The 26,606-nt window shown below is 38.4% G+C and overlaps 1 protein-coding gene across 1 annotated transcript in view; it reads right to left on the reverse strand.

Annotated features, from left to right (window-relative positions):
* Positions 1 to 1,110: 1,110 nt before the first annotated feature.
* The window catches only part of KCND2 (potassium voltage-gated channel subfamily D member 2), a 272,229-nt gene continuing 246,733 nt past the window's right edge, over positions 1,111 to 26,606 (reverse strand). Inside the window, exons 3-7 of the mRNA XM_066183030.1 lie at positions 21,299 to 21,461; positions 10,977 to 11,075; positions 9,327 to 9,422; positions 6,119 to 6,366; positions 1,111 to 4,313 (exon numbers count right to left, since the gene is read on the reverse strand). Of these exons, the coding sequence (XP_066039127.1) occupies positions 4,136 to 4,313; positions 6,119 to 6,366; positions 9,327 to 9,422; positions 10,977 to 11,075; positions 21,299 to 21,461 (784 nt within the window). The 3' untranslated portion in view covers positions 1,111 to 4,135. The remainder of the gene's footprint in view (positions 4,314 to 6,118; positions 6,367 to 9,326; positions 9,423 to 10,976; positions 11,076 to 21,298; positions 21,462 to 26,606) is intronic.

Here is a 26,606-nt window from a genome sequence, read left to right on the forward strand (position 1 = left end):
TCAGTTGTTGTGCATAGATACTGTAAAAATGTAGACAACTAGATGATACATGCAGGTAAGCTGTCTGAATAATTCCATATATCTTCTGGACATTGCCAATCTATATATATAGTGTTCATTCCTGACATTTTTTTAGCCACATGTTTATATATACCATCAGCTGATGGCTCCTCTAAAACAGGTGACAGTTATAAAATATTCCCCATGTCAGTTGTAAAATAAAGGTCTGGTGGGCCACAGATGCAGCAAAGAGAGCTTATGACCTCCTAAGCACCCTCCCTACCCAAAATTTAATGATCCTGTGGCTTCAGTAATTTGTCCTCCTCCGGATCATCTTCCTCTCTGAAGGCCCCCCCCTTCTCTCTGTAGCAGCTGAGGCTATGAAAGCTTTCTCTTGCTGTAACAGCCTTCTCTCAGTAGTCAGTGTGCTTCCACCAAGAGTACATCCACGACTTCAAAATGTAAAGTGTACGTTTTTAGTTTGTCTTCTGTAGCCATTTTATGAGGGGACAGTTGTTCTCAAAAATGCTCCGGGATGGTTCACAAACAGGTGTTACTTTCATCTTTCCCCACCACCCAGAGCAGTGAGCTCTTCGCAGAGGCAACATGTGCCAGTACTGATCGGCATCATCTGCACCCTAGTTGCCCTTTATTAGTGATCCATGGTGTGTTGTTACCCACTCTAATGCTACAAAAAGAGTTTGGTCTTCTCTGTTCACTAATACTTTATCAAGGGAATTAAATACCAGGTATGAGGAGACTCTGTGAGTTGAGAAGTTCAGCAGAGCTGTTTGGTTTTTGGATGTACATAAGGGACATTTTTTAAAGTACAGATAAAGAGGTAGAATTCATACTGCTGGAAATAATGCTCCAGTTTCCTCTGCTGCTTCAGGCTGGGAAGGGAAAGGTGATGGCTGGTCCCTGAGGAGAAGGGCAACTCTGTGTAGTGGAGCTGTGGCATCCTGGTCTTGATGACTTCTAGTTTGGTTTAGATACATTCATATCTTGCCTGGAATTACTGTCTAGGACATTTGCTGACTTCAGATTAAGTGTTCCTTCCAAATTATTAGAGGGAAAAAAAAATCATGAATAAGTTATTGCAAAACCAGGTTGACCCATTCAAGCATGCAGATGTTTTATTTAAATATTCCTCAAATGTCTATTTTTCAGCATAACACGTGTGTTATGCTGCCTTCTGAAATACGATATATGACTGTCAAACAAAATTGTCAAAACAACAACCTTGGTTTCTTTGTATGATACACAGAAATAATTACATTTCATGTACAGTACAGATGCATTTTACACAGTCATCAACAGTCATTCACTACCAAAACAGCATTTAAATCACCTAAAACACCAAAAAAATATGTATTTCCCAAATTCAGAATAAATTAATGGTTTTGCGCGTGACATATGGAAATAGGAGACAGGACTGGAATTCTGAAAAATCTTACTAAATTACCTCTTAAGCTGCATTTTAAAAATGAAAACAGAAGTTGCTTCAGGGGTATAACTGTTATGCAAGTGTATTGCTGTAGTGCGTTTTTTCTAGTGCCTATGAACAGGAGAATAAAGAACTTTTAAAAGACACATGATGGAGTCAGTAGGTTTCCTGGGTTGTGTGTAGTCTGTACCAAAGTAGATTTAGCAACTGCCCCTTTGCACTATTTAGCTGATATAACTAGTCATGAAGTACCATGTGACATAAAGAAGTTGTAGCAGTTTGCTGATATCAAGGCAGTTTTTGTATTAATAACTGTTTGGCAAAAGGTGGGGACCAAGTATCAGTAACCATGCGTAAAAGTAGGATGCAAGTAAAAACTCTAATGTGTTCTGCCTCTCCTTTAAATTCATTAAAGTTTATGTAACCTACCAGCTTCAGCAGATCTGCTGCAGGGTGGAAGAGAGAGCGATGCTGGGTAATGGACTGGGGCAGGGTTGTTCAGAAGGAGCACCCTTCATCTGGCTCAGAGCACAGCCTGTGCTTCTGCTCTCTGATGTTTGAAAGAGATTGAGAAGCTCAGTTTACAATGAGTAAATCCTTCTGATTTGAAAAAAAAGTTGGGAAGTTAATTGCAAATTAACCATGAATGCATTAACTTCAGAATAAGTAAATGATAAGATAAAAGAGGGATAAATGGCATTATCTACTCTTTTTACTTGCAGTTTAATTCTAATATGTGATGCTGTATTTTGGTGTATATACTGTAGCATGATAGTCTATCATCTACTCTTCACTGTTGACAGGTAGAGAGAAAGACCAGTATTTGTGTGCAAGAAAAGGTGTATCATCAGCAAGTTTCAGTTTTTAGTGGGTATTTTAATGTAAATTTTCAGGTCAGTAGAATGCTAGCAAATACTATACTGAAACATACACTACTCAAACTATTAAATAACTGTGTTAATCATTTATTGTAATGGCATCTAATGCACTGAGCGTTTTGATTTATATGCATATTTTATTTTGCAGACATGCAATTATTTCTGATCCAGTGTTTTTGATGTATATATGTATGTATTGATATGCACATATTCTGTGTATATTTGATGTATATGATGTATGGTATGTCATGAATATAAGAAGCATTATGATACATCTAATGTACTCTCATTAAGAAAAACTACACTTTTGTATCGAGAAGGTTCTGATAAAATCAATGTCTTTTATAAATTAAGCCAAGAAGCCTTAACTTGTAAAGCCTTAATATTAGCTTTTAGGCCTGCCCATGTTGGCAAATTCCAATTGAAATCAATTATATTTTTATAGCTTTGGGATTCAATCCTTTATTCTATTGTTGTTCTTAGGTAATTGAATATTTTTCACACAATATAAATTCTCAAACAAATTTTAAGATGCAAGTTTACAGATAATTACAAAAAGAATTTAGTCATCATTTTTACTGAGTGTCTTTCAATGTCTTCCAGTGTAGCTAATACTCTGGATGCTGCAGAATGTAAGAAAGGAACATTTGGAGACAAGTGTTAGCTGATCCCCAAAACAACTTTGTGGTAATTTGAATTCAAATAGGATTGCTCCTGTAGCAGTAAACTGTGACCAGAAGTTTGTTCTGAAAATACAGGAGTAGACAAGTTGTCTATGGAAGAATGGACTGTTGATTCATCAGTATCCTTGAAATCCCAAATGATACAGTTATGTGGGAGTGGGCAACAAAGTGTCAGAGAAATAGAGAACAATGAACAAAAGGAGCAATGACTGAACAGCAATTTGTGACGTACAGTTTCGCTGTAAGATTATTTAAATATTTGCCATTAGAAATGTATAGTGTAGATGAAGTTGTGTAAAATACCTTAAAAAAAATAATCCTGATTCCTGATACAACAGGTGTACAATGACTTATTGCAGTTGTAACAGTACCTAGGAAGCAAGATAAAACAATAGTAAATATTGTACTAACTGAACACCTTTAGTTCACTAATGAGTGTTTGAGTAAGAAATACTGCATTTTTCAAAGGGAAGTTATTTGTACAACTACCATGGAACATTAACAATCAGCTTGTTGTAAGTGCACGGAAATGCCCCTTTCTACAGTATTATTTTATCATGCCTAATCTGAAAAACAACAAAAGTAAACTGAGATCACAGCTTCAAATAATTTCAGCATGCATTATGGTTGTAGTTCTTTCAGTCAGTACAAACATATTTCATATGAGCATTTTTTCGTTCATTTTTTGACAGTCCTTCAACAAATTTGTGGTTTATTAACAGGGAAAAAAAGACATGTTATCAAAATGTTTCTTGTTGTTTTGCATTCAGCAGGAACACAGGTTTCTATTTTTTCATTTGTGTTTTTTTTTCTAAAAAGAGCTTTCATGATAAGAAGAAGCATCAATGGGGACATTTCATTGTGCTCATATAGTAAAGTCAGGATGGTCACAGAAGATTCCACCGCGCGTCAGTTCAGACGGGGGTAAGAAACTCCTTTTGGTTCACACCCTATGACACCAAACCCCACAAAGTTTGTTTCTCCTGAACCTCTTGTTCTGCAGCCACTGTCATACTCGTCAAGGGGCGTTGTCTTTGTCAGCTCTCTCATTCCTCATGACTCGTTTTTCACTGCTCAAGCTCAGCTTGCAAGTGGTCTTTATGCTAATTTATAAATAATTCCTTGTTTTATAATGCAGATACTCTGACAATGTTTCCTCCCGAATACTCGGGAGAGTCTGGCCTATCGTCTCCTTCAGGTGTGGTGACTGGAGGTGTTGGGATGCTGATTATTGCTGTAGTGACATAAGGCTGCTCACAGTTTAGTTTAACGCACTCTTCCACTTTGGCATTTAAGCTGGAACGGCTGGAGGAAGAAACAAAAATCCGTGAAGAATGAAAGTCCACAAACTTCTCGAGCCTGATTCCATTCCCTCAGCCAGCCATCTCTATACTGCCCCACTGGAGAGCTCTAACTACAGAGCAGCACCACCCCACTTCTCTGTACCCCAGCCAGCTGGTGGTCCATGGCTATGCTCCTGTCCACATCCCATTCTCCCTTCCTTCCCACCATTTCAGTGCTTCTCAGCAAATCACCTGTGTTTCTGAACAGGGGAAGCATTGGAAAATTAGCACAGCCAAGTTGCTTACTATGCAGGAAAGTGGAAACTAAGGGCCAGTCCAAGTCTCCTGCATATTCCTCAATGCCATGCTTATTTAAGAACATTTGGGTAGTAGGAACAGTTTCTTCACTGAAATGGCTGTCAGACATTGGAACAGGCTGCCAGAAGTGATTTAATCACTGCTCTTGGAAATGTTCAACAGAATGTAGCTGTGGCTCTTGGAAATGTCGTTTAGTGGTGAACCTGGTGGTGCCAGGTTAATTGTTGCCTTCAGTGATCTTGGAGGACTTTTCCAACCCTAGTGGTTCTGTGTCTATTGTTTCCTCAATAGTAAGGCGCTCTATTATATGCACTAATTAAGTTTCTGTTAATATGTTCATGGGGTTGCTGTAGTACCTCCCCATTGTAAAAGACTTGAAAAACTCAGAGTATTTCAAGGTGAAGCTGCCATTCTGTGTTTGTGTTTTTGTTTTTTAGCACAAAGTTGGTGCTTTTTGTTTTTGTATACATAGTGCGTGGAGGTATGGTGCAGGCAAGTCCTCTAGCAAAAAAGAATGGATCCAGGCAGAGTATTTCCTGAAAAACTAAGATAGACTGGAGCTTTGTGCTGGCCAGGAGGTTTAATTGCAAAACAGCTGAAAAACTTCAGTAGTTCCAAGAGTTCCAAGCTGTTGGATTGTTCATGGAAGTGAAATCTAAACATAGTAACTATGCAAAGGAAGCTACTCAAAATGTATCTTAACTATACAAAGGAAACTACTCAAAATGTATCTTAACAAGATAATCTCTATAGCAACTTGTACTGAAAATACTTCTTTATTAAAGGGTGGCATGTGTGAGAAAATACTTCTGCGTCTCCTGAGACCTTTGCTGTTTTTTCAGAGGTGATATTTAGATATATGTGAAAGCCAAATACTTTACTTTTGAGTGTACAGGAACATCCAGTAAATTACAGACTCTTAAACTGCACTTCCCTCACTTTTGTAATAACTCCTCAAACTAGAAAATACATTTTTCTTATCCATTTCATATTTTTTTATTTAGAAGAGTCTTCCTTATGGCTATTACGCTTAGGACTTCGGGAATCAGTTTTATTTCTCTGCTCTGCAGAAATGCAAGGAAGTCTCATTACTTACGCTTCTGAACCAAAAAGGGCCAGACAGAGCACTTGTTCATCTCATGTATCTGAATTGGACATTTTTCTATGTGAAATTTTTCTTCTTATACACTTGGCCATGGGATACAGTATTTGGTGCTCTATTTTATTTGGGGTCCCTGGATGCTGTTTGCTGCAAATAGGGCACGGTAGTTTGTGAGGAGGGTCTGAGAGGGCAGAAATGGACAGCGACAGGAACTATTCTATTATTTTGGATCAAGCTTTAAGCAAAGGAAGCCCAGAATATTTCAGTAGCAGTACCCATTTTTAGATGAGTATTGGACTCTCCTCTTTAGCCTCACCGCCTGCCTGTGGAGGCCACAACACCTTTGCGTCTCTTCCCTAACAAAGCCAGGGGCCTCAGCTCTGGGTGTGCTGATGCACATGAAGTACCTGTTAGACAGAGGCGTCCTCTCCACACATCGGATCTGGATGGTGCTGAGCTCCTGCACGCTGCCGGGGCGGCTGCCGCTGACGGTGGTGTTGGGGATGCGGTACGTCTTTTTGTGCCTGCGGGAGCAGCAAGTGCTGGTCACGCCTTGCTGGGATGACAGAGAGGGGCTGTGGCTCGGGGGCCTGTTCACTGTGGAAACCTCCATACAGCTCTCTTCGTAGAGTTGCTCGTCCACAAACTCATGGTTCTAGCCCAGAGGAATCCAACAAAGGGACAAAGCACACACAGAAAGATAATTGAAGTGAACATATTAATCATGATTGTTTAACGGCTGAAATTGACACAACTGAATAAACGGGGAAAGTTAGCTTATTCTTGATTATAGTGTTTAGCCCATATTAGTCTGGGCTGAATACCAATACAAATGTAAACACTGGAACAAAATTAACAAGAAAATGTTAATCCAAATTATTTTGCAAAACACCATGTGGTTGTAATGTAGTTTGCATTATAAGTATCTGTATAATCTTTGAAGTGCCACAAAATAGAGGATTATGTTTATTAATAAAATGCAATTGGGTGCTTATGTAAACACTCTAAATGTCAATTGAAAATAAATAAGGTTTATTATATTGAACTATAATATAAAAAAATTCATAAATATTTTCCATAAAAGTTTATAAGACTTCCTTTTGAATTACATGTTAGAAATCAGGATCTGAAAAATCATTTTTGAGGTATGCATCTATCTAAAAGAAAAATATTTAAAGAAATAAAAATTTTGATTAGAGGAGATGAGATAGTTATGTAAAAGTATCCAAAAAGTTCCTAATTACTGTAGACGGATGTATCAAAAAGCAGTTAAGAGAACTAAGCATTTTAGTTAAATGGAGTCTTCTTTATTCATGCAGTCTTCACTTTATCCCAGCAAAGACAGTAGCTTTGTAGGGTGGTCGCAAAGATGAATCCAAGTTCACTCAAATAGCCAGTTTACATTATTTCACACCCAGCCACAATCTCCACATTTTCTAAGTGTGCAAAAGAGTGTGAAATAGAGGTGTTGCTTATGGAGGCAAGGGAGAGGAGGAGATGCAGCAGAGTGGGAGAAGTTTTTATACTCATTTAAAACTAAGCAGAGATTGAGATTTGTTTGCACGCAGTTTGAGAAAGCCTCCTTTTTCAAGAGAACTCTTTCCATTTGCTGCTGGAATTAATACTGCTGTGTATCCCAAAAATATTTTAGGGGAATTGTTTAAGGAGCATTTTTTGAATTGTTTTACACTCAGTCTCAGGTCAAATTTGTCACCCTGATGCATTTTTGTGTATTAGAATGAGCTAAATTATTTTTCCCCTAAAATATTTTGCTCTAATTGGAAAGGTGCTGATGTTTTTCAGAATTGCCATATGGGGCCAATATAAAATATGTGAACAAAGTAAAGAGAGTAAAAACTCTGGCCAAGCATTTGCGACAAATGGAAATACCTTTGTGGGCATAACATTTTTATTTCCATTTCTTCTGTTTTTCTTCACTCAGACATAAGTTTGTGTGAATTAAGAGGTGTTGAAGAATGCAAATTTCAAGTGATGAGGGAAAAAAAACTTGCTTGACAAATGACTTTTATAAGGCATATGTCAGTCACAATTGATTTTGAACATGATCACACAGTAGACATAAAATTCAGAGAGAAAAATAACCTAACTGCTCTTGTGAGATTATGTTCAGGGGCTTGCAGTATGTTTGCCGAGAACTCTGTTATTTTTCTGATTAAAAATAATTTTGTGCTTCCTAAAACTTTTATGGAGCAATGATTAAAGAGTTTTATCGACTGGACTTTTAATATAGAGTGGAGACATTTCGAAGTGCTATAATGGCACAAGTTAATTGATTTATTATACTTATTAATTAACTGTTCCTTAATTAGCTAAAAGTAATTTGTAAAATATAATTTCTAGTGCAATTAGTTTTATTATTAATGTAATTCCATAACTTTGCCCACTCTGCCTTTCTGAGGGTGGGTGAGATCTTGTCCTACTGACTTTTCAGTGACAGAAAAGAGAAAACATGAGTTTTCTCAGTATCATGATGCTAATACCACAAAGGATGGTGAGAGCCTTAAGAAGACACGCCACCCTTTCTGTTATACAGTGAACCAGAAACTTGCCGGATTCCAAATGCTGGGGCCTAATATGTCAAGTTCCCACTAAAATTTTAGGAATGCATCTTCTCCAGAATACAACTTAGAACTGCCGCATATATTTTTGTGTTAATTTATCATAGGAACTCAGGGCCAGTAGCAGGACCCAACAGAAGGAATAAAGAATGTAGATTCAAGAAACAAGATAATACTTGCTTTATAGAATTCAAAAAATTGGAAGTTTTACAGATTCCACCATTATGATTAGAGGAAAGGTGAAACTTCAGGAGGTGAATAGAATTTTTTTCCCATGATTTATATGACAATTTGACAAGACCTGTGGTTATTAGTCAGATTTTAAAATATGTTTGCAATGTTCAACAGTGGAAAAATTTTAAAGGCAAATTACTATTTTCAGGTTCTGGTACAAAATGTCTCAAAAATGTTTCAAAAGGACCCGGCAAGAATCATACCAAAAGAAACCACAGCATGCTCTGAATAGGAAGTGAGGTGTTCTGTCCTACAACATATTTTATAAAATTAATACTTCTAAAGCAAGAATGGAGGAGACATAAGCGCAACAAGCAAATAGGCAATGTATTGCTAAGTGATGTAACAACTGGGCCCTTTTATTTCAAAGAAACGCTGTCAAAAGGATTTCACACACACACACACATATATATATCAGGTTTTCATTAATCAAAATTCAGCAATGTTTGTTGTGGGAAATATTTTACATCTTTTTGTTTGTTTGTTTTGAGGGGGGTGTTTGGTTTTGGGTTTTTTTTGTGTTTTTTGTTTTGTTTTTTGTTTTGTTTTGTTTTGTTTTGTTTTTTTTTTTTTGTTTTTGAGAAAAAGCAGAAAGATAGTGATCGCCATCAAATATAGCAGAAGCAGTATCTCTCTGTTATTTATATGCATTGGGTATAACCCCTTAAAATAAGATAAAATGGCTTTTTTTTCCAGCTAACTACTTTAATATAAAGGCTCATTAATTAGAAGAGATAACTGAAAACATTGAGAACTAGGCTGGTGTTGCAATACACAGGAAAACACAGTTCTCTTTTCTTACCGTAGTTTTTTCCAGGCAGTGAAGCAGGTGGTGGTGCTGTGTTTCAAAGGAAGAGCCAGATTTGCCAACAAAGGCCTGTTCTTCTTCATTGGAGGACTGTTGATACATAGAACACTGTATTATTCTCAGTTTTGAACAAGAGGGTTCTTATCCAAATATTTGATCAGAACTAATCTGGATTGTACATGGTAGCACGACTGCAGTGATTCATCTACAAAGTATAACAAGTATTATTTTGCACCTTAATTTTCTTTTGCTTTTTTTAAAAAAATCAAACTATTTTCTTTCCTTCCCTTGCACCTCCTTTTAAATGTTTTCATCTTAGGTATTTTATGCATGGATAAAATAGTAGAATTTACAAGTGCAATCAACACATAAACTTTTAATGTTGGATAAACACATGCTTAAAATTTTAATCAGTTTAAGTTACAGTAAAATATTCGTTTTTCCTGAGAATGTGCTTTATTTGAAGAAAACTAAAAATAGTTGTCCTCCCAGGATCATTTCATAGCGCTAAAGAATTTGTGGTATTGCTGCTTACACAAAAATTCATATCAGTGATTCCAATCTACTGGGTTTAGAAAGCATATAGCAAATGTTACTGACATAGAATGAAGAATTAAGTAGAAAGCATCCACTGTTTATTAATTGCTTTCATAATTATTCACTAGAAAGCAAAAAACCAAATAGGGGAGGAAGACGGATAATAGAAAAGAATAAAATTAAACCTTGGGATATTTGAAATCTGCATGATAATTAAGCTATTTGGTGTCTTTTTAATTCAAATATTTGAGTTCTTTCAAGCAGAAGAGGAAACAAGGGCACTGACTGCTCATCTTTTGTGCTAGACAGGACAGATGGATGGACAGCCACTTCCTCCTCTTCTGGCTATAGGTTAAAGTATCCGGCTGTTTAATACGCATTGAACAGAAAGAGCATAGAGGAATAAAAGCCTTCCTGTATCCCTCAGGGAATAGCCTAAATGCCAGAAAATGGCAGGGATTAAAACCCACTCTGTCTGCAGTCGTTCTCAGCTTTGAGCAGCCAAGGGGCTGTCTCCCAGCAGCGTGGGTCACTGTGGATCCCAGTCCCAGCTGCTGGTCCTGGCTTCCTTGGCAGGGGTGAGCAGGGAATTTGCTTTAGGTAACATTAGCTTACAATATACTTGAGTTAATCACCGAGATTCTCCTTAAACCCAAGTAGGTGCTTCGAGGGAGCACTTTGCAACACCCCTCTGTGCAAACAGTATTCAAAAGCTGCCTTTTCCTTTACTGATGATGAAACCTGGTTTTGTCACCCATGTTCTACCAGTTTAAAGCCAAGTGGGATAAATCCAACCCACCTCCTAAGAGGCAAATGCTCTCTACTTTCCTTAATGAGTTCTTCTACAGGATCTAACTCCAAAAACGTGGGTTGCATTGAATCCAGCATTTCCATCCGGACATTTCCCTCATCTCTTAATACCCCACCATCGATTCTCACAAGCTTCCTTTAACAGTGTAATTGTCCAGTTTATCCTTCCTTAATCTACCTCTCAAGGTAACATTGCCCAAGGCCCCAAGGGGCCTTGCCCTGGTGATAAGTAGGATAACCTACTGCTGTGCTATCATTAAGTGGTTACTCCAGAGGTGGAGGGAACACAAACATTACCTGCTGCAGCTGGTTACTCAGCAAGCCATTGCGTTTGCTCTGCATGTAGGCATTAGCACTCCCACTCTTTGCCGCGCGGATTCGAGCCAGCCTGGCTTTCTGCGTAAATACACAAAATGAAGAGTGTCATTTGTACTCAGAGCCATTATCCTGTTTATCTAAAACTGCTAATTGGAATCAGCTGCTTATGAATACCAGTCTCACAGTGACTGACAGATGGCACTGCATCCATCCTCCAGGTGGAGCAAATCACAAGTGTCTTCCTATCGGCGATTGCTGGAGAGACGGGAATACTGATTTGGTGATCAGAATTTGATTTTACTCAGGTTTTCCAAGAGCTTATATACCATTTCAGGGAGGTTAATAATTTCTACTGCAATAAATACGTTAAAAGATTATACAAGCAACTTAAACATTTTACATCATCTTTCTCATAGGGGGGTTGACTGAATCCCTCCTCTTCCCATAAACAGATTTAATCCCATCTTTTTGTAATCTCAACGTTCTGTTTGTCCCTGCCATGGCATCCTAATCATCAAACTAGCTATGCTAATTAAATCTGTCTTACTCTGTCTTGTGTATTCCCACATCTTCCCATTTAAAATGCATAGGATAGAAGTTTTTTCTGGTTTGCATGGATCAGCTATTAAGAACAGAGACTGTGGAGAAGGGATTAGACAGATCAGTATGGAAGTGCTGCCTTTTTTTTTTGCATTGCTGCAATTGCTACTCCTTACATCTTTTGGGGCAGAAACATGGACATCTGTTTCAGTTGCTACTGCAGTGGAAATCTCTTTAAAGGGAAATAAATGGTTCAGAAAAAAAGTAATATTGTGACATGTATGAGTGGGTTTCTCAGAGTCTTCTGGGTTTTTGGAGTACCAAAATGTGATTGTGCTTTTATGCTGTCTCCCAGCTAAGTTCCTGAATATTTGCCAGGCCATTTTAGATTCACAGAATGGTTTGGGTTGGAAGGAGCCTTAATGGTCATCTAGTTCCAAACCCCCACCATGGGCAGAGATGCCATGACTACATAAGGTTGCTCAGGGCCTGTACCTCACCACCCCCTTAAAACATCTAATATAAACCTGCTCTCTTTCAATTTAAAACCACTGTACCTTGTCGTGTCACTATCTGCCTGTATAAGAAGTCCCTCTCCCTCCTTCTTGTAAGTCCCTTTTAGGTGCTGGAAAGCTGCTCTAAAGTCTTCCTGGAGGGAGACACCACCAGGTCTCTCAGCCCGTCTTTGTAGGAGAGATGTTCCAGCCCTTGGTTTATCTCTGTGGCCCTCCTCTGGACCTGCTCTAACAGGTCCATATCTTTCTTGTGCTGAGGACTCCAGAGCTGGATGCGGTACTCCAGGTGGGGTCTCACCAGGCCAGAGCAGAGTGGGAGAACCACCTCCCTTGCCCTGCTGGCCATGCTGCTTTTGATGCAGCCCAGGACAGACTTGGCTTTCCCAGCTGTGAGTGTGCAGTGATGGCTCATGTTCAGTTCTTCATCCATGAGGACTTCCAGGTTCTTCTCCACAGGACTGCTCATAATTACTACCTCTGCCAGCCTATACTCATATGTGGAATTGTCCTGACAAGCATCTTGCACTTGAATTTTTTGATTTTCATAAAGTTCTCATGGGTTTACTTCTCAAATTTGTCCAGGTCCCTCTGGATGGCAGCTCTGCCTTCTGTTTTGTCAACTGCATTGCTCACCTTTGTGTCATTGGCAAACTTGCTGAGGGTCGCCTGATCTCACTGCTGGTGTCACTGATGAGCATATTGAAGGGCACCAGTCCCAAGACAGAGAAAGACACCACTCCTGACCGGCCTCCACCTACTTCATGTCTGTCAGTATAACCAGACTCAGTACTTATCATATTTGGTCATAGACTGTTCACAACCTGATATTTCAGAGACTGCGGGTATCAATTACTGAGAGAAATTTGTGATTTCTCAGGTGAGTCTCCTTGCTTGTGAAGGTGACTTTCATCCAGACTAGAATGAGGGTCATGAGTGTCCAGACATTTTGCATCCCCTGAATTTTTTACAACAGAATTAGTGGAAAGCATGAAGAATGGACCCTCTCAACCATTAATGTGGAAAACAGAAGCTTTTATGGGATTACTAGGACTGGTTCTGTATTTTCTGTGGCTGGTTACATTTATAAGACAGAATCTGGGTTTATCTTCTTGGTTAGATTTCTGATTCCAAAAGCCAAATCCCCAGCAGCCTCTGGAATTAAATGGCTGCTGAAGCACAGAAGGAGATACAGTGAAGGACTTGAAAATCCAACTTTGATGTATTAATAGGGATTTTCATAACTGATATTTACTCAATTGACATTTTTAAAAAATAGAGAGTATTTTTCCACCTTCCCCAAATTTCTGTGACATTAAATGTCAATATGTGTTTGTAGAGGGATGCAGCCTGGTCACTGCAGCCACCAGATCTGTCTGGCATGATTAATTAATTAATTAACTGACTTAGAGGAATGGCTCAACACCACATTTCTTTGCATTCACAGCCTCAAACTCACAGATCTTCTTAACAACAAGCCAAAAAATTTATGACAGCTGACAGCTAACAGCTAACATGGTGAAATCTGGCTTACGCTATGTCATGCATTTATAATCATTTAATTGTTCTGAAAGAAAATAAAGTAATGCTCTGCATGTGTACATCCTTGAGCCAAAAAGCTCACATGAGAGGCTGTTGATTGATTTTGTGATATATTGCCCATTTTAAGGTAACACATTTGTTTATTGGCTTTTTTTGGTGAGCACAGCTTTTCCAGCAATGCAAAGAATGCATCTTACTTTTTAAATAAGTGCACTTATTTAAGTACATCTTATTTTAGTTTAAGGAGAAAAGATCCCCAATTACTTGGCCTGGGGTCCTCAGGAGCAACCAGTGTGGGAAACTGTTACAGCTCCCACCCTCCTGGCTCATTTGGGCTCTCAGGTGGCACATCCAAGGCTACCAGCGTAGTTAGGGCTCAGTCCTCACGGAGTGCAATTAAAAAGCCCCTTGGGCAGGCAGAAAATAGGTTGTTTTCAAAGTGGTACTCCAGTGATGCAACCCCAGTGTACTGGGTTGCAGGGTGGGGGAAGGGGTTTTACCTGCACCACAGAATAGTCACAGGCTGGGACAAGTGCACTTGGTTATGTTCATAAATTGATAAAAGTCTAGTCTTAGGAGCTTGAGATGCTTTGGAAATGCCTTTAGAGGATGCAGCGTGGAGTCCCAGAAATAAATTATTTCAGTCACAAATATTTTAGCTGGGATATTTTTCAGTTTGCTCTTTATGCAGGGAGATTCATTAGATTTAATGAACACACGTTTAACATACATTAGTTCTGCTTTTCCTTTTAGCATGCATATTCATTTTCTCTTTAGTGATTGAAGTAATAATTATGGTGCAGAATTGTTTAATAAAGAAATATGAAAAACATAACAGTCCATCAGACTATCTTAATATATCAAAGTGCTGTGACACGTATAATATGGAGGTTGTACTTTCTGTGTGAAGATTTAAAATTGCTCTGCAAGTATGAATTTATTGCATCTTAGAAAGCTTTTGTGAACTAGAAAGTAATAGTGTACATCTTTCTAGCTGAGACTCATTCAGATGGCCTGAATTTATATCATTTACGAAAGAGAAGACAGTAAATCTGTTACCAAGAGAGGAAGCAGATATTGTGGCCTCCATGTTTATACTTCAGCTTACAGAAAATACTGCAGAAACTGGAGGTGTTTACAAATCTGTTAAAGTGATAAGATTTATTTTCAGTGCTTCTGCCTGATTTATATTTGAGCCTGTAGCATGAGCAGTCTAGTGACTTCTCACATTTCTTATCAAAGCATCATTAAAAGCTCATGTCATCCACAGGATTTTAAGGGCTGTGCTCTGGGGATAGAACTCCCATGAAAGGCATCGAAATAATGTGATGACATCAGAAAACTGTGCATTTTCCTTTAGTCTGCATTTTCTGTAATCTATAACAGAATGGGAGTCACAACTGCCCCTTTGAACCACTGCAAAGCCCTTCCTAATTCTTCTCTTTCACAGAATATCTAGGGGGAAAAAAAAAATAAAAGGTATTAAGTTCTCCTGAAGTAGGTGATATCTTTGCTATGAAGATTTCCTAAGTCTGAAACTCTGGTAATTTTTACATGGTCTAGGACTAAACAGATGTAGATGAAATATAGTTCTTTTACATATTTTAATGAAATTCCACCCTAATCATCTCATCTCCATCTTCCCAAGAACTTGATGACCAGCTCTAATTTTTGCCACATCCCTTGTATTTGCACTGAATTTCTCTTTTAAATGCATGTCTTTCTTTTTTCTAGCTTCAAATTTTACAACATAGATTTGGATCCCTGTCTATGGCTACATTCATAGAAACCTCACAAAGGGAATTCACTGTTACTCAACAACAGTTAGCACTGTTGGTTTTAGAAATACAAACATTCATTTTCATGAGCTTTCAAGTAGTGCTAAATGTAGCACTGTGGGGTATTTACAACATCCAGCTTTTAACACTCAGATGCCCTCAGCTGTTCAGCTATTTTAAACATGATTTTATCAGGAAGACTTTAGAACAGGACTTATTGTGGAATCATTTCTGGCAAGATTCTCTTCAACTTGCTATGAAAGAAGCCAGGGTAGCCCAGGTAATTTAGTACTTAACTCCTGTTGTCTCCTGCTGCTCTCCAGGGCACATAATTGTCTTACTATGAAAACTCAAAAGTTAGTAATTATTTATCTTTTAGTTGTTATTGTTTAATAATTTTGTACATTTAAAATATTAAAATTCCTTCACAGTCATTCTGTGTGCACAGCTTTTGGTCAGGTCAGAGCTGGTTTTCTTCACAGGAGCTGGTATGGGGCTGTGTTTTGGATTTGTGCTGAAAAGAGTGTTTATAATTCAGGGACATTTAGTTATTGCTGCACAGTGCTTGCAGGGAGCCAAGGCCTTTTCTGCTCCTCCAAATGTCCCACTGGTGAGGCTGGGGGTAGACAAATAGGGGATGGGATAGCTGACCCCAGCAGACCCGAGAGTTATTGCACACCATATGGTATCATGCTCAGCAATAAAGCTGGATGCTGGTGGGGACTGGCAGGGTCTGCCCTTCCTCTGGGACAGGCTTGGTGCTGAGCAATTGTGTTCTTTTGTATCACGTTTTACCCCTGAATTTGCTTCACTTCCTCCCTTTCTGGTGATTTCTTTCCCTTAGTTCTAAAAAGATTAGACTGTCTTTATCCCTACTCACAAATTTTTGCACTTTTACCTTTCTGATTTTCACCTCATCCTTCTGGGGAGGAGAGAGAGTGAGCAGCAGGGTGGCCTTTATCTGCCTGCCTGTGCTGAACCACAACACTGTGGCTCCTAGAGCAAGGGCGAATATTGTCCAAAAAAATCAGTTACACTTTTGTTTATATAATTTTTTTTTTTGGTCTTTCATAAATCCACCCTATGTGTTTAAGTGAAAAAAAACATGCCCACATTTAATGCTCTGATTTTCTGATTTTTAGTAATTGCAAATGATTGATTTCATATTAGCTGACAATAATTTACATGACATCAGTATGTAATACAGAAGAAAATGCTGTCTACTTTGCACGTTAATGGATATGGAATTAAATAAAGTTCATACATTTCTTGAATGGTGCCTTACTTTCACAATCTATTCAAATTATTGTTCAATAAACATGAGTTCTACATGATTTTTTTTTTTTTTTTGCTAAACTCAAAAATCCCGTATAAGTTACTGGTAGTTATGTTTCTGCAATACTTCTGATATTAATAGCTTGTCTCATATAAAGAAGTCAAAATGGCTAGCAGGGTTTCCTACTGGAAATACTCAGTTCTAGACCGCCAGATGCTGTTAAGCACTTGTTGTTGCAGTTTATCCTAGAGCTATTTATAATTAGTTAGTAACTGATTATTTGTAACTTGACAGATAAATTCATCATGTACAAGTAATAAATAGCAAAGCCAAGTCAATCTTCAGGATATATTTTGCTTTATTTTGAAAGTAGAAGACCATATTTGCATTCAGACTGAATTTTATGTCTAAAGTCAAGTTTTGGAGCTGACAATGGTTGTTTGGCTGCTCTGTTGAGGCATCAAGCACTAGGCAGAAACTGCTTGGGCAACTTTTAAGGCTCTTTTGTTCCTCAGGGAATGAACAGTACTGTACCTGCACTTAGGCACTTGTTGGCCAAGAGGACACATGGCTCTTGCCCTTCTACAGAAAGACATTTATGGAAAACAGAAAATCCACATAGGAAGGGATACTTCATTCAGGATATGAAGGACGTTATAATCATAATTGCTGCTGCAGTGTGCTGGGATGGACCTTTGGGTCCAAGCTGCCATGGAGTGGCCAGATACCCATTCCAAGAAGGAAGCCCTGCCTCCTCCTGTTCTTCCTTGGGCTGGTAGTCATCAGTGAATATGACATTGTGAGTGTCCTTAGCCCTTGCTACCTATCACATACAGAGTAGGAAATCATATAGAACCATGCCTAAACATTTCTTGTTCCTTCCCTGTTCCTTCCCTTCCCCTCCCCCTTCCCCCCTCCCCTTTCCCCTTCCACCCTCTCCCTTCCCATTTCCCCTTTCCCTTCATTTCCCCTCCTTTCCTTGCCTTTATACATGACAAGACAACCGTCATTAACTTTGCCCAAAGTTAATGGGCAACCAAAATAACAACCTCTTGAAGTTGTCTCTAGCTGAGAAAAGCTCCACAAATAGCATTCTTCAAAACTCTCTCAGTACTGATAAAACTGCTTGAGAAGAAGGCACAGTAAGACTCCAGGGCATAATTAGTTATGCCCTGAATTTCAATGTCTAGTTTGGATTATTTATTCATCCATTTCTTGTCAGGATAGGCCAGATCCTTGGGCCTTACCATCTGATAGAAAACAATGTTTTGATAAGCACAGATGATTTTTCTTTTCTTCCCCCCCCCCCCCCCCCCTTTTTGTTTTTTTGATTGCAAGGGGTTTCCTGTACTGCAGCAGAAAGCTGGCCTATCCTGCCAACATTTTCTGTATTACAGAGTGGGATTTCATGGTAATTACAGCAATGTATTTTTATGATTGGAAGCAGGAGCTTCCTTTAAAATGCATTCAAAATGCAATGGTTTATAAATAAAGTTCTCCCATCTTCTCCCAAGTATTAATGTGCAGTGCCTTTTTGCCAAAGAGAAACAAGTGGAATTATCTAATCTTGAATAACTGTGCAGAACTCAGTAAATGCATAAAATGATGGTTGCATGGCTCTTAACAATCCTAATGTAAGCGACAATATTTTTCTGCTGTAAATTGTCAGTCCTTCTGGAACTAGATTTCAACTCCTCAGCAATGCACCTTCTCTTGAGTTTCCCTCCAGCCCGAGTGTCTTGCCATTTCTGAAGTCTTTAAACTTTTGTGTGAGATATTGGTAAAGCTGCACAATTCAAAGGTACAGCTGTCTCAGTCCAGTGGAAGCTGTTGTTGCCAGGAGGAGGTACCATTGCCTGCAGGGGTTTGTGCTACTCTCCATGAAGCAGCACCTTCTTTTAAGCTTATGTTCTTCAGCCTCAGGGGACAGAAATAAGTTCAGTGCCTAGGGAAACATTTATTTTAGAAAACGGTGTAAAGCCTCTATTGTACTGAATGAAGAAGGAATTTCAAACTTCAATAATGTGACCTTTTTGCCTGAATATTCTTTTACAATGCAGTAGAAACCCCCTGTGAAATGCAAGGCTATATTTCATGGCTAAATATGGACTATAAAGTACCCATGAAGTGTTTTTGTTGATTTTTGGTTTTTAGAACAATATTCAGTCCAACATCTCAGTCATTTTAGATTGAAGGGGATTAGCTCTGCAATAGGAAATATTAATGAAACACACATCCAGTGCTAAGTTAATCAGACCTCAAAGCCATTTTCTCCAAAGCAAGAAGGGCATAGTCACAGTCAGAAGACATCTCTCATCCTTGCTGTTGGCATTGTTCTGGGGAGCAGAGGAAAAAACGCTTAGCAGGATTGCCATTCATCACTTTGTGTTCCTGTTTGAAACTTACAATGAGCTCACTGTTTTGCATGGAGAAAAAGTCACTTAGTAACTCAAGCAGTTTCTGTTCAGGAAGAGATTATGGGGAATAGCAGCCAGTCTACCAATCAAACTTTTGTGAGATATTTTCTAGTGTCCATTTCTTTTTCACTGACAAATTGTGCTGGTTTTGGCTGAGGTAGAGTTAATTTTCTTCACAGTGGCTGGTGTGGGGCTGTGTTTTTATGCTTCCAGTTCTCTCCCTGGTCCTGCTGGCGGGGGAGTGAGTGAGCAGCTGCATGGGGCTTGGATGCTGGCTGGGTTGAACCATGACACAAATGTAAAGCAGGCCTAGAAATCTCTGCTTTGTAACATGCAGTAGGAGACAGTTTCTATCTGAAATGGTTGTGTCTGCAGCTAATATGAAAGCTCAGAACAGGCACAACGATTGTTGGGATTGAGCAGATCTATTACCCATGATGGCAACAGTGCTTGGGGGCACAGTCAGGAGCACTGTGTTCTGGCTGAGATACAGTTGTTTCTCTGCTGCCATTCCACAAAAAGAAGTAGAAAGGTTCTTGAAAAAACCAAGGTAGTGTAGAAGTGACATGAAGTCAGCTGTGAAAGAGGGGAGCACCCAGCTGGAGTTAGGCTGTGGGCCAAAACAGCATGCAGAAGAGTGGGTGGAATTGGTAGATACATGAAGTATGGGATTTGGATCTCTGAAGTAGCCTATGTTTCAGATCAGGTCCCTAGAGAGGTATGACATTCTTGTAATATACCTGGTTTCTTTTTATAGCCATTTTCCTCAACTGACAGCATTTTTCCAAGATGTGGCTATTGAAGGGTGCTGTATCTTCCACCTGGACCTGAATTTCTTGGCCATGTACCTCTGTTTCTCCTGATTATAAGATATTCTGAGAATGGTATCTCACTGCATACATTTACTTCACTGATTTTGGGTTTGGAGGGGTTTTGTTTGTTTGTGTTTTTGGTTTTGTTTTGGTTTTTTGTTTTGATTGTGTTTTTGGGGGGTTTATTTGTTTGTTTGTTTGTGGTGGGTTTTTGTTTGTTTTGTTTTGTAATGAAGAAATCAGTAAAAAAGGTGGCCAGAGACAAACACAAACTTTTTGTGTCTGACTGTGGTGCTGTTGTCGATATGGAGCAGATGCAGCCTGCAACTGCCTGTGTTCCCTGGTCTATAAATGCAATCCCCAGCTATGGTCTGCCTGCACACTTCCCCCAGCAATGATCCTGCTCTCCTGAGATCACTGGAGACTCAGGACCTCTGAAGAGAAGCCAGGGGTCCACAAAAAGCCCAAGTGGTGACACCTTGGCCTTGGCAACCATGCAACCTATGTGGCATCTGAAGCCTTCTGGTTGCCATCCTCAGAGGAGAGGAAGGTAAGGCATCTCAGCTCCCACAACAGGGCTTCAGGTAACAATGGGTCACTTCTTTGAGCTCTCTGGCACTTCAGAATTCAGAGAAGTGGATTAGAACAAGTGCAGTGGCAGTGATGTGGAGATGAAAGTGACTTTCCAGGCTTGGCTGCATCACTCCTGATAAATCTCTTCCCAGCTGCTGACCTTGTCCATATGTGTCAGGAAGGGAAACAGTGCTCTTGTAGGTCTTGTGGCTATTTAGCGAGAGACTCAGCAAATCAAGGAAGCTGGAGAAACAGACTTTTACTTTCATTTTTTACCTGATTGAGCTGTTTATCTGAAGACTTTTAAGCAAAATAGAGCTGAGGAGACAAGTTCCCCAACAGTCAGATTCCCCCTGAGACTGAATCTGGGACTTTAACTAAACCTGGATTACTGAAGCAATCTGTTAGCAGAGATGTTAGAAATCATTAAGTTTGAGGGTTTTGCTTGTTTGTTTGGTCTTTTTTTTTTTTTTTTCTTCTTCAGAAGACTGTGGTAGAAAGAAAGTCTGCCTGAAAAAGCACAGAAGAATCTTCAGTGGGTGAGACTGCAGCTATTGTCTAAAAATCCTAGATCTAGTCTAACAAGTGGGATGAATTACCAAAATAATAGGTCTGTACATTTTGACAGAAAAGATGAATGAACCGGTTTGGTTTGTGTTGGGGTTTTTTCCTCACTTTTTTCCTCACTAAAAATAAGACAGTATTTGCATCTAGGACATGGGTTAGGCATGCAGCACATACATATAGTGGTCCTCTTGCTAAGAAATTCATTCTACAATGTCACACAGCATATAGAAAATCACATTTAATCTGTTGTTCAACAACATAAGGGGGAAAAGTTAGAAGCTCACCTTTTGTGCCCTGCGCTTGTCTGCTCGTTGATTCTGGTGGTAAATACGGCTGAAGTTGGAGACAATTACAGGAACTGGCAGAGCAATGACCAAGACCCCACTCAGGGAGCATATTGAACCAAAAATCTTGCCAGCTATTGTCTTTGGCACCATGTCACCATACCTAGGTTAAAGAAAACAAAAGGCTTAGTAAAGAGAAAATCTCTTCTAATAATTTAGTTTTACAATTAATTAATTGCACAATATATATTACTTCTCTTGCAAATAATACTTGCTGAATATAGATAATGCTTTTACACATATTCTTACATATACAGCATGCCCATTGTTGTGCACAAATAATTTTATTTTGAAACAAATTTTGGGTCTCCTGTCTGTCAAAATGGGAGCAGGTAAACCATGTTTTACCTGTTGTGCTCTTCCCAGGCCACCTCTATTGCAATGGAGAGAGAATAACCTTGCTAAAAAAAAAATAAATCAGTGTTGAAGTTCAGTCCTTACGCTGTTTATTTGTTGAAAGAACTCATCAATTTCATTGGCAAGATCTGAGAGAGACTACTTGGTAAATCAGATACTAAACTGAATAATCTGTTGTCTCAAGCTGATGTAGTACTTTAATTTAGCAGTGTGACACATTTTTGCAACAGGCTTCCCAGGAGATCATGGACTTTTTATCATTGTATTTTTTCAACTTGGCTAGACAGAAGCATGGCTGACCTAACTTCTTGTTGACATGAGAAGCTGGAGTAGCTGAGATCCAGATGTCCTTTCTATGGTCTAGGTGAAAGCAAGCATGAAAACCTCAAGCCACACGCAAGCAAGCAACCAAATTGTAACTGTAATCCGGGCAGTGCTCAGAATTACTAAAGCTACCACCTTTCTTTATGATATTGGATATTGTTCTGTCCAGCAGGTAAGAACAAAGTGTTGCTGATGTATTTAAAGGCACTCCAGTGACAACCTATTAAAAGATTTTAGCTCTTTGCATTTTGCTATATCCTATAGGGGACAAGTATGTAATTAAATACTACGGAGTTTAATAAAAAGATGAATTACTTTTAAGTACCACTCAGTTTTTAACTTTATTGGATTTTAAGTTATTATTAAACATTGATTTTAGCATGTGAGTTTAGTATGCTTGTGAAAAGAGAGATTCCCTATTACAAAGACTTTATAAACTCTTAACACAAGAGAAGTTAAGAAATAAAACTGCAGGGGAAGAATGTTTAGAAAATACTATCTGGGAAAAGAAAACCCTGTCTGTTCAGCAGGAACTGGAAAAATGATAGAGAAGAAGGGGGAAGTCTTCAAGTCAGTGTCCAAACTGTGTACCTAATCATGAGGGATGGATAAAAGGGTGAGGACAATGGAGAAACTATGTGAAGTTAGAGGACACCTTCCAGCAATGAGAGCTCAGCTCATGTCAAAAGGAGGTGAAGATGAATGGTTTGCATTTCGTAAGACATGAGGAAAGTGTTGAACATAAATATTCAAATAAGTTGTCATGCAGGCAGATATAATATAGATGACCAAGTCTTAGACTATTGGCATAGATTATGTTGTGTTAAATAAATATTTGGTTGCTTTACTAAGCATACCCAAGTGTAAAATATTCACATGAATAATGTAATTAATATTTCTGCCAATATTCCCCCCCCACATACTTAGCTCAGAATTTGAATGCTATTCATTTCTCATTTAGTGAAATGGCAAGATTGCATGAAAAATACATCATTTAATAGAATCTATCTTTTACATGAATAATATAACTGGTCTTAATTAAAGATATCTAAAAACTGGAAAAATACTAGAAAGGATGTCATGCTTTCCTTCACATCAACATTTGCACCCCACAACATAGACATTTTTGGTGCTTATCTCTTCTTAAAGCCTGAGCTAACTATCAACTGTATGCATGACCAGCTGTTCTTTTCTTTGGGCAAGGAAGTGGATAAATGACCTTTCAAGGTCTTTTTGAAAAATGGGATCCCCAACACCTCACCAACCCAAATTTTTCCAGGCAGAACAATAGAAAAGCAGTAGGCATAGGGCCAGGGTTGTGAGCTTTGTGGAGAAGACCTAGGATCAAATCACTGGTAAACATTTCTGTTTTACACTGTTCATTAGTTTTACTTCATTCTTACAGATACAAGTATTTTCATTTATTGGATCAAGCTGTGTAAACAGAAACGTGCCACAACCAGATTTTGAAATGCAAAATTTACACCTGCTCAGTACTAGATCTCTTAAATTAGATCTCTTAAATGAGATCCCTAAACCTATATTTAGGTGCTTATCACTTGAAATGCTAAACTGCTGAAACCCCAATAAGCTTCCATTGTCACTGATGGCAGCTGTGGACAGAAGGCATATCTGGCTCTAATTAATTCAGTTTGAAATTGCTGAGGGATATAGTTCATCCTGTTGATAATGTGACACTATAATTATATGAATCAAGAGCAGACTGAAGCTTTAGGAGATGTGACAGGAAGCGCAAGCTCATCTGTCTTTAGCATTTCAGTGTTTATGTATGGACCTAACCATGAATTTAAGCAGATGCCTTTTCATAATATTTTAGTGTTACAGAGTGAAATAAAAAAAAAATAGGATTGTTTGACACAAGAAGGTATTTTGCAATGTTTTTCTTACTTTCTGGACAAAATGTCATGCAGATGCATACACTGCTTACTTTAAAATAATTTGCTTTTGGTTACTTTTCGTTTTTAGTTTGCATCAGTTGTAATACAGTGACATTTTCCAAAGGTAATGTCGCTTGTCTGTTCTTTATTGCTAGTAATGCCTTTTGCATCATTAATAATTCTTACATAATTAGTTTTTCTCCTGTTCCTAACCACTGTGTTGGAGTTGTTTAAATAAAATTATGGTCAGAAAAAATTACTTCAAAGAAATTAATCTTCCTAATTCTCATAGGGTGAGAAACATATTTGGTTACTTTTGTGACAAAACAGAGGTTTTGCTATGTTTGCCCTGGTTAGCCTTGCTCTCCTCTGGGACAGTGACACAGATTTTAGTCTAGTGTAGTCATGATCAGAATTGCTAATGAAGTTTCTCCTCCTGAAATAAACATTACATTTAGTTATACCTCATATATCACTGAACATCCATTTTATATCATCCATTCCACCAATGGAAATGGATGATATAAAATGAAGGGAAAATTCCTTCTATAACCCCAGCTGCAATTGTTTTATTCTTCGGAAATTCTAAACTAAAAAAAGAGTTTAACTCCATTTTCAGATGGCAGGGAATTTTTCAGGTGCTAGTATTTCAAAGCGGAAAATTTATACTTGATCTCTAAAACAAATTCTAAATCCTGCAGAAAATCTGGTTTCTTCAGCCATAGAGACACAACAAATGTAGAATCTTATCAAGCAATTTTCACAGACTCCCTTTTCAAAAGGGAACTATTTTAAGGTTTTATCTAGTGCTACTCCGCTTGTCTCACTTTTTTCAGGCTAGAACTGCAAATATGTTCTCCTTTATTTGCTTTTTTCCCCCTGGTTGCAGTCTTTTCATAGCTTTGCATTTGGTCTGTTCTGCATATGTCTATTATTGTAGCCAAAGATCAAGCCAGTCTTTGGACACTTGTGATTTGTACTGACAATCTAATTTTGTAATGTCAGAAATGTCATCCCAGTATTTTATGTTCTGGGTGAATGAAGAAAAAGAGGCTTCATACTGATCCCTGATATCGACCAGGTGCATTCTACTTCAGGTAAAAGGGAAGGAAAAAGGCTATGACAAACTAGGTGTGTCAATCAAGTTTTATCAAATCACAAGTCAGAAATAACATGATCAAACTAATGCTTAGGTTTCCCTAGATGTAGTCCAGACAGGCCAGATCTGCTATTGCAGTCCATGGACATCTCTTCACTAAGTGACACTGTGACACAGTGTCACTAATGGATGGATGGATGGACTGGATGGATGGATTTAAAGGCATGTATGTTTGTCTCAGTTGTTTGTATTCATCAGGTGACAGACCACTTCTGCATGTTTGACTCCATATTGCAAGACAGACAGCAAGCCAGGGGATTCCTTCATTTTGCAAATACTGTAACTTTCAGAGTGTTGATGTGAGTCACAGGGGTGTGATGTAGCACTTTGTATGACAGACCGGGGGGAACGAAATGCAGCTTGAATCACACACAGAAGATGGAGCTCTTGCAGGAGCTTGAGAAACACAAATGTATTTGGGGTTGCTAATGCCCAGCCAGTAATCTCAGCAGTGCCATGTCAGATCTTACCCACGGACATCCACCTGCCAACACATTACTGCTTTTCTAACTGATGAGTGGAATATAGCTGGTGTTGCATACCCATAACTCAAGAAATCTCAGACAACACAGGCTCTATTTGTAGCATCATCACCTATCCATCTTATTCCTGAATCTAACAAAACCCAGTTTTTGATGGCTGTAAGATGAAATATTTCATAAGTCAAAGGTCCAAATTATAACTGAAAATGAATCATACTTTTTGGCCATTTTTCCTTGATGTGAGAGGGAATGTATTTTTTCTTTAATAATCTTAACAAATGAGAGGGACAATGCTGCTGATTTCACTCCTGTTTGTTTGTTTGAACACAGGAGTAATTTTTTTTTCCAAGTGAAAAATAAGTGTATTTTGGATGTCAAAATAAATAGTGACAGAAATTGTAATTTAGCATATTTTTTGTGTGTGTTACATCAGAAATTAATATTTGAAATAGCTCACTTTGGGTCAAAACACGCTCAAGCGTACCAAATCTGTAAAACTGGAGGACATATATAGGAAGAATAAATCCAGCATTTGCATTTTTGCGAAGCCTAAATACTTAAGGCTGAGACTGAGGGGCACGGGTAAGATTAATAAAACCCTCACTATGATAGGGTTTTCTGACACTAGAGGGCGTAAACGCCATTAAAACCAAATGCAAATGCATAGACAATTTAAAATGCGTGTTACAGATACATATGCTCTCTTCCACCTCTTTCGAATTAATTTACATTCTTTAAAGAATTATTACATTGATTGAGGTCTGTTGTCTGCTCCCATATTATTTGCTGAAAAGGAAAGCTAGTAACCTTTTTTTTGTTTTCAAACATGTAAAACTTGTCAGAAAATAATGGAATTGTAAAATAGATGCAAAGACATTAAAATTAACTTGGTAATACTTATTTTAAAAGCAAGGGAATTTATGAACAAAGAACAATGGAAATAGTATGAGATCCATGGAAACTAAACAATCTTTGTAGAAGCCAGCACAGCTCTTATCTTTTCATATATGGGGGACAAATCTCATTTC

Source organism: Chamaea fasciata, unplaced genomic scaffold, assembly GCF_029207755.1.
Source record: "Chamaea fasciata isolate MVZ Bird 193981 ecotype frontalis unplaced genomic scaffold, bChaFas1.0.hap1 SCAF_5, whole genome shotgun sequence".
NCBI classification, from domain to species: domain Eukaryota; kingdom Metazoa; phylum Chordata; class Aves; order Passeriformes; family Sylviidae; genus Chamaea; species Chamaea fasciata.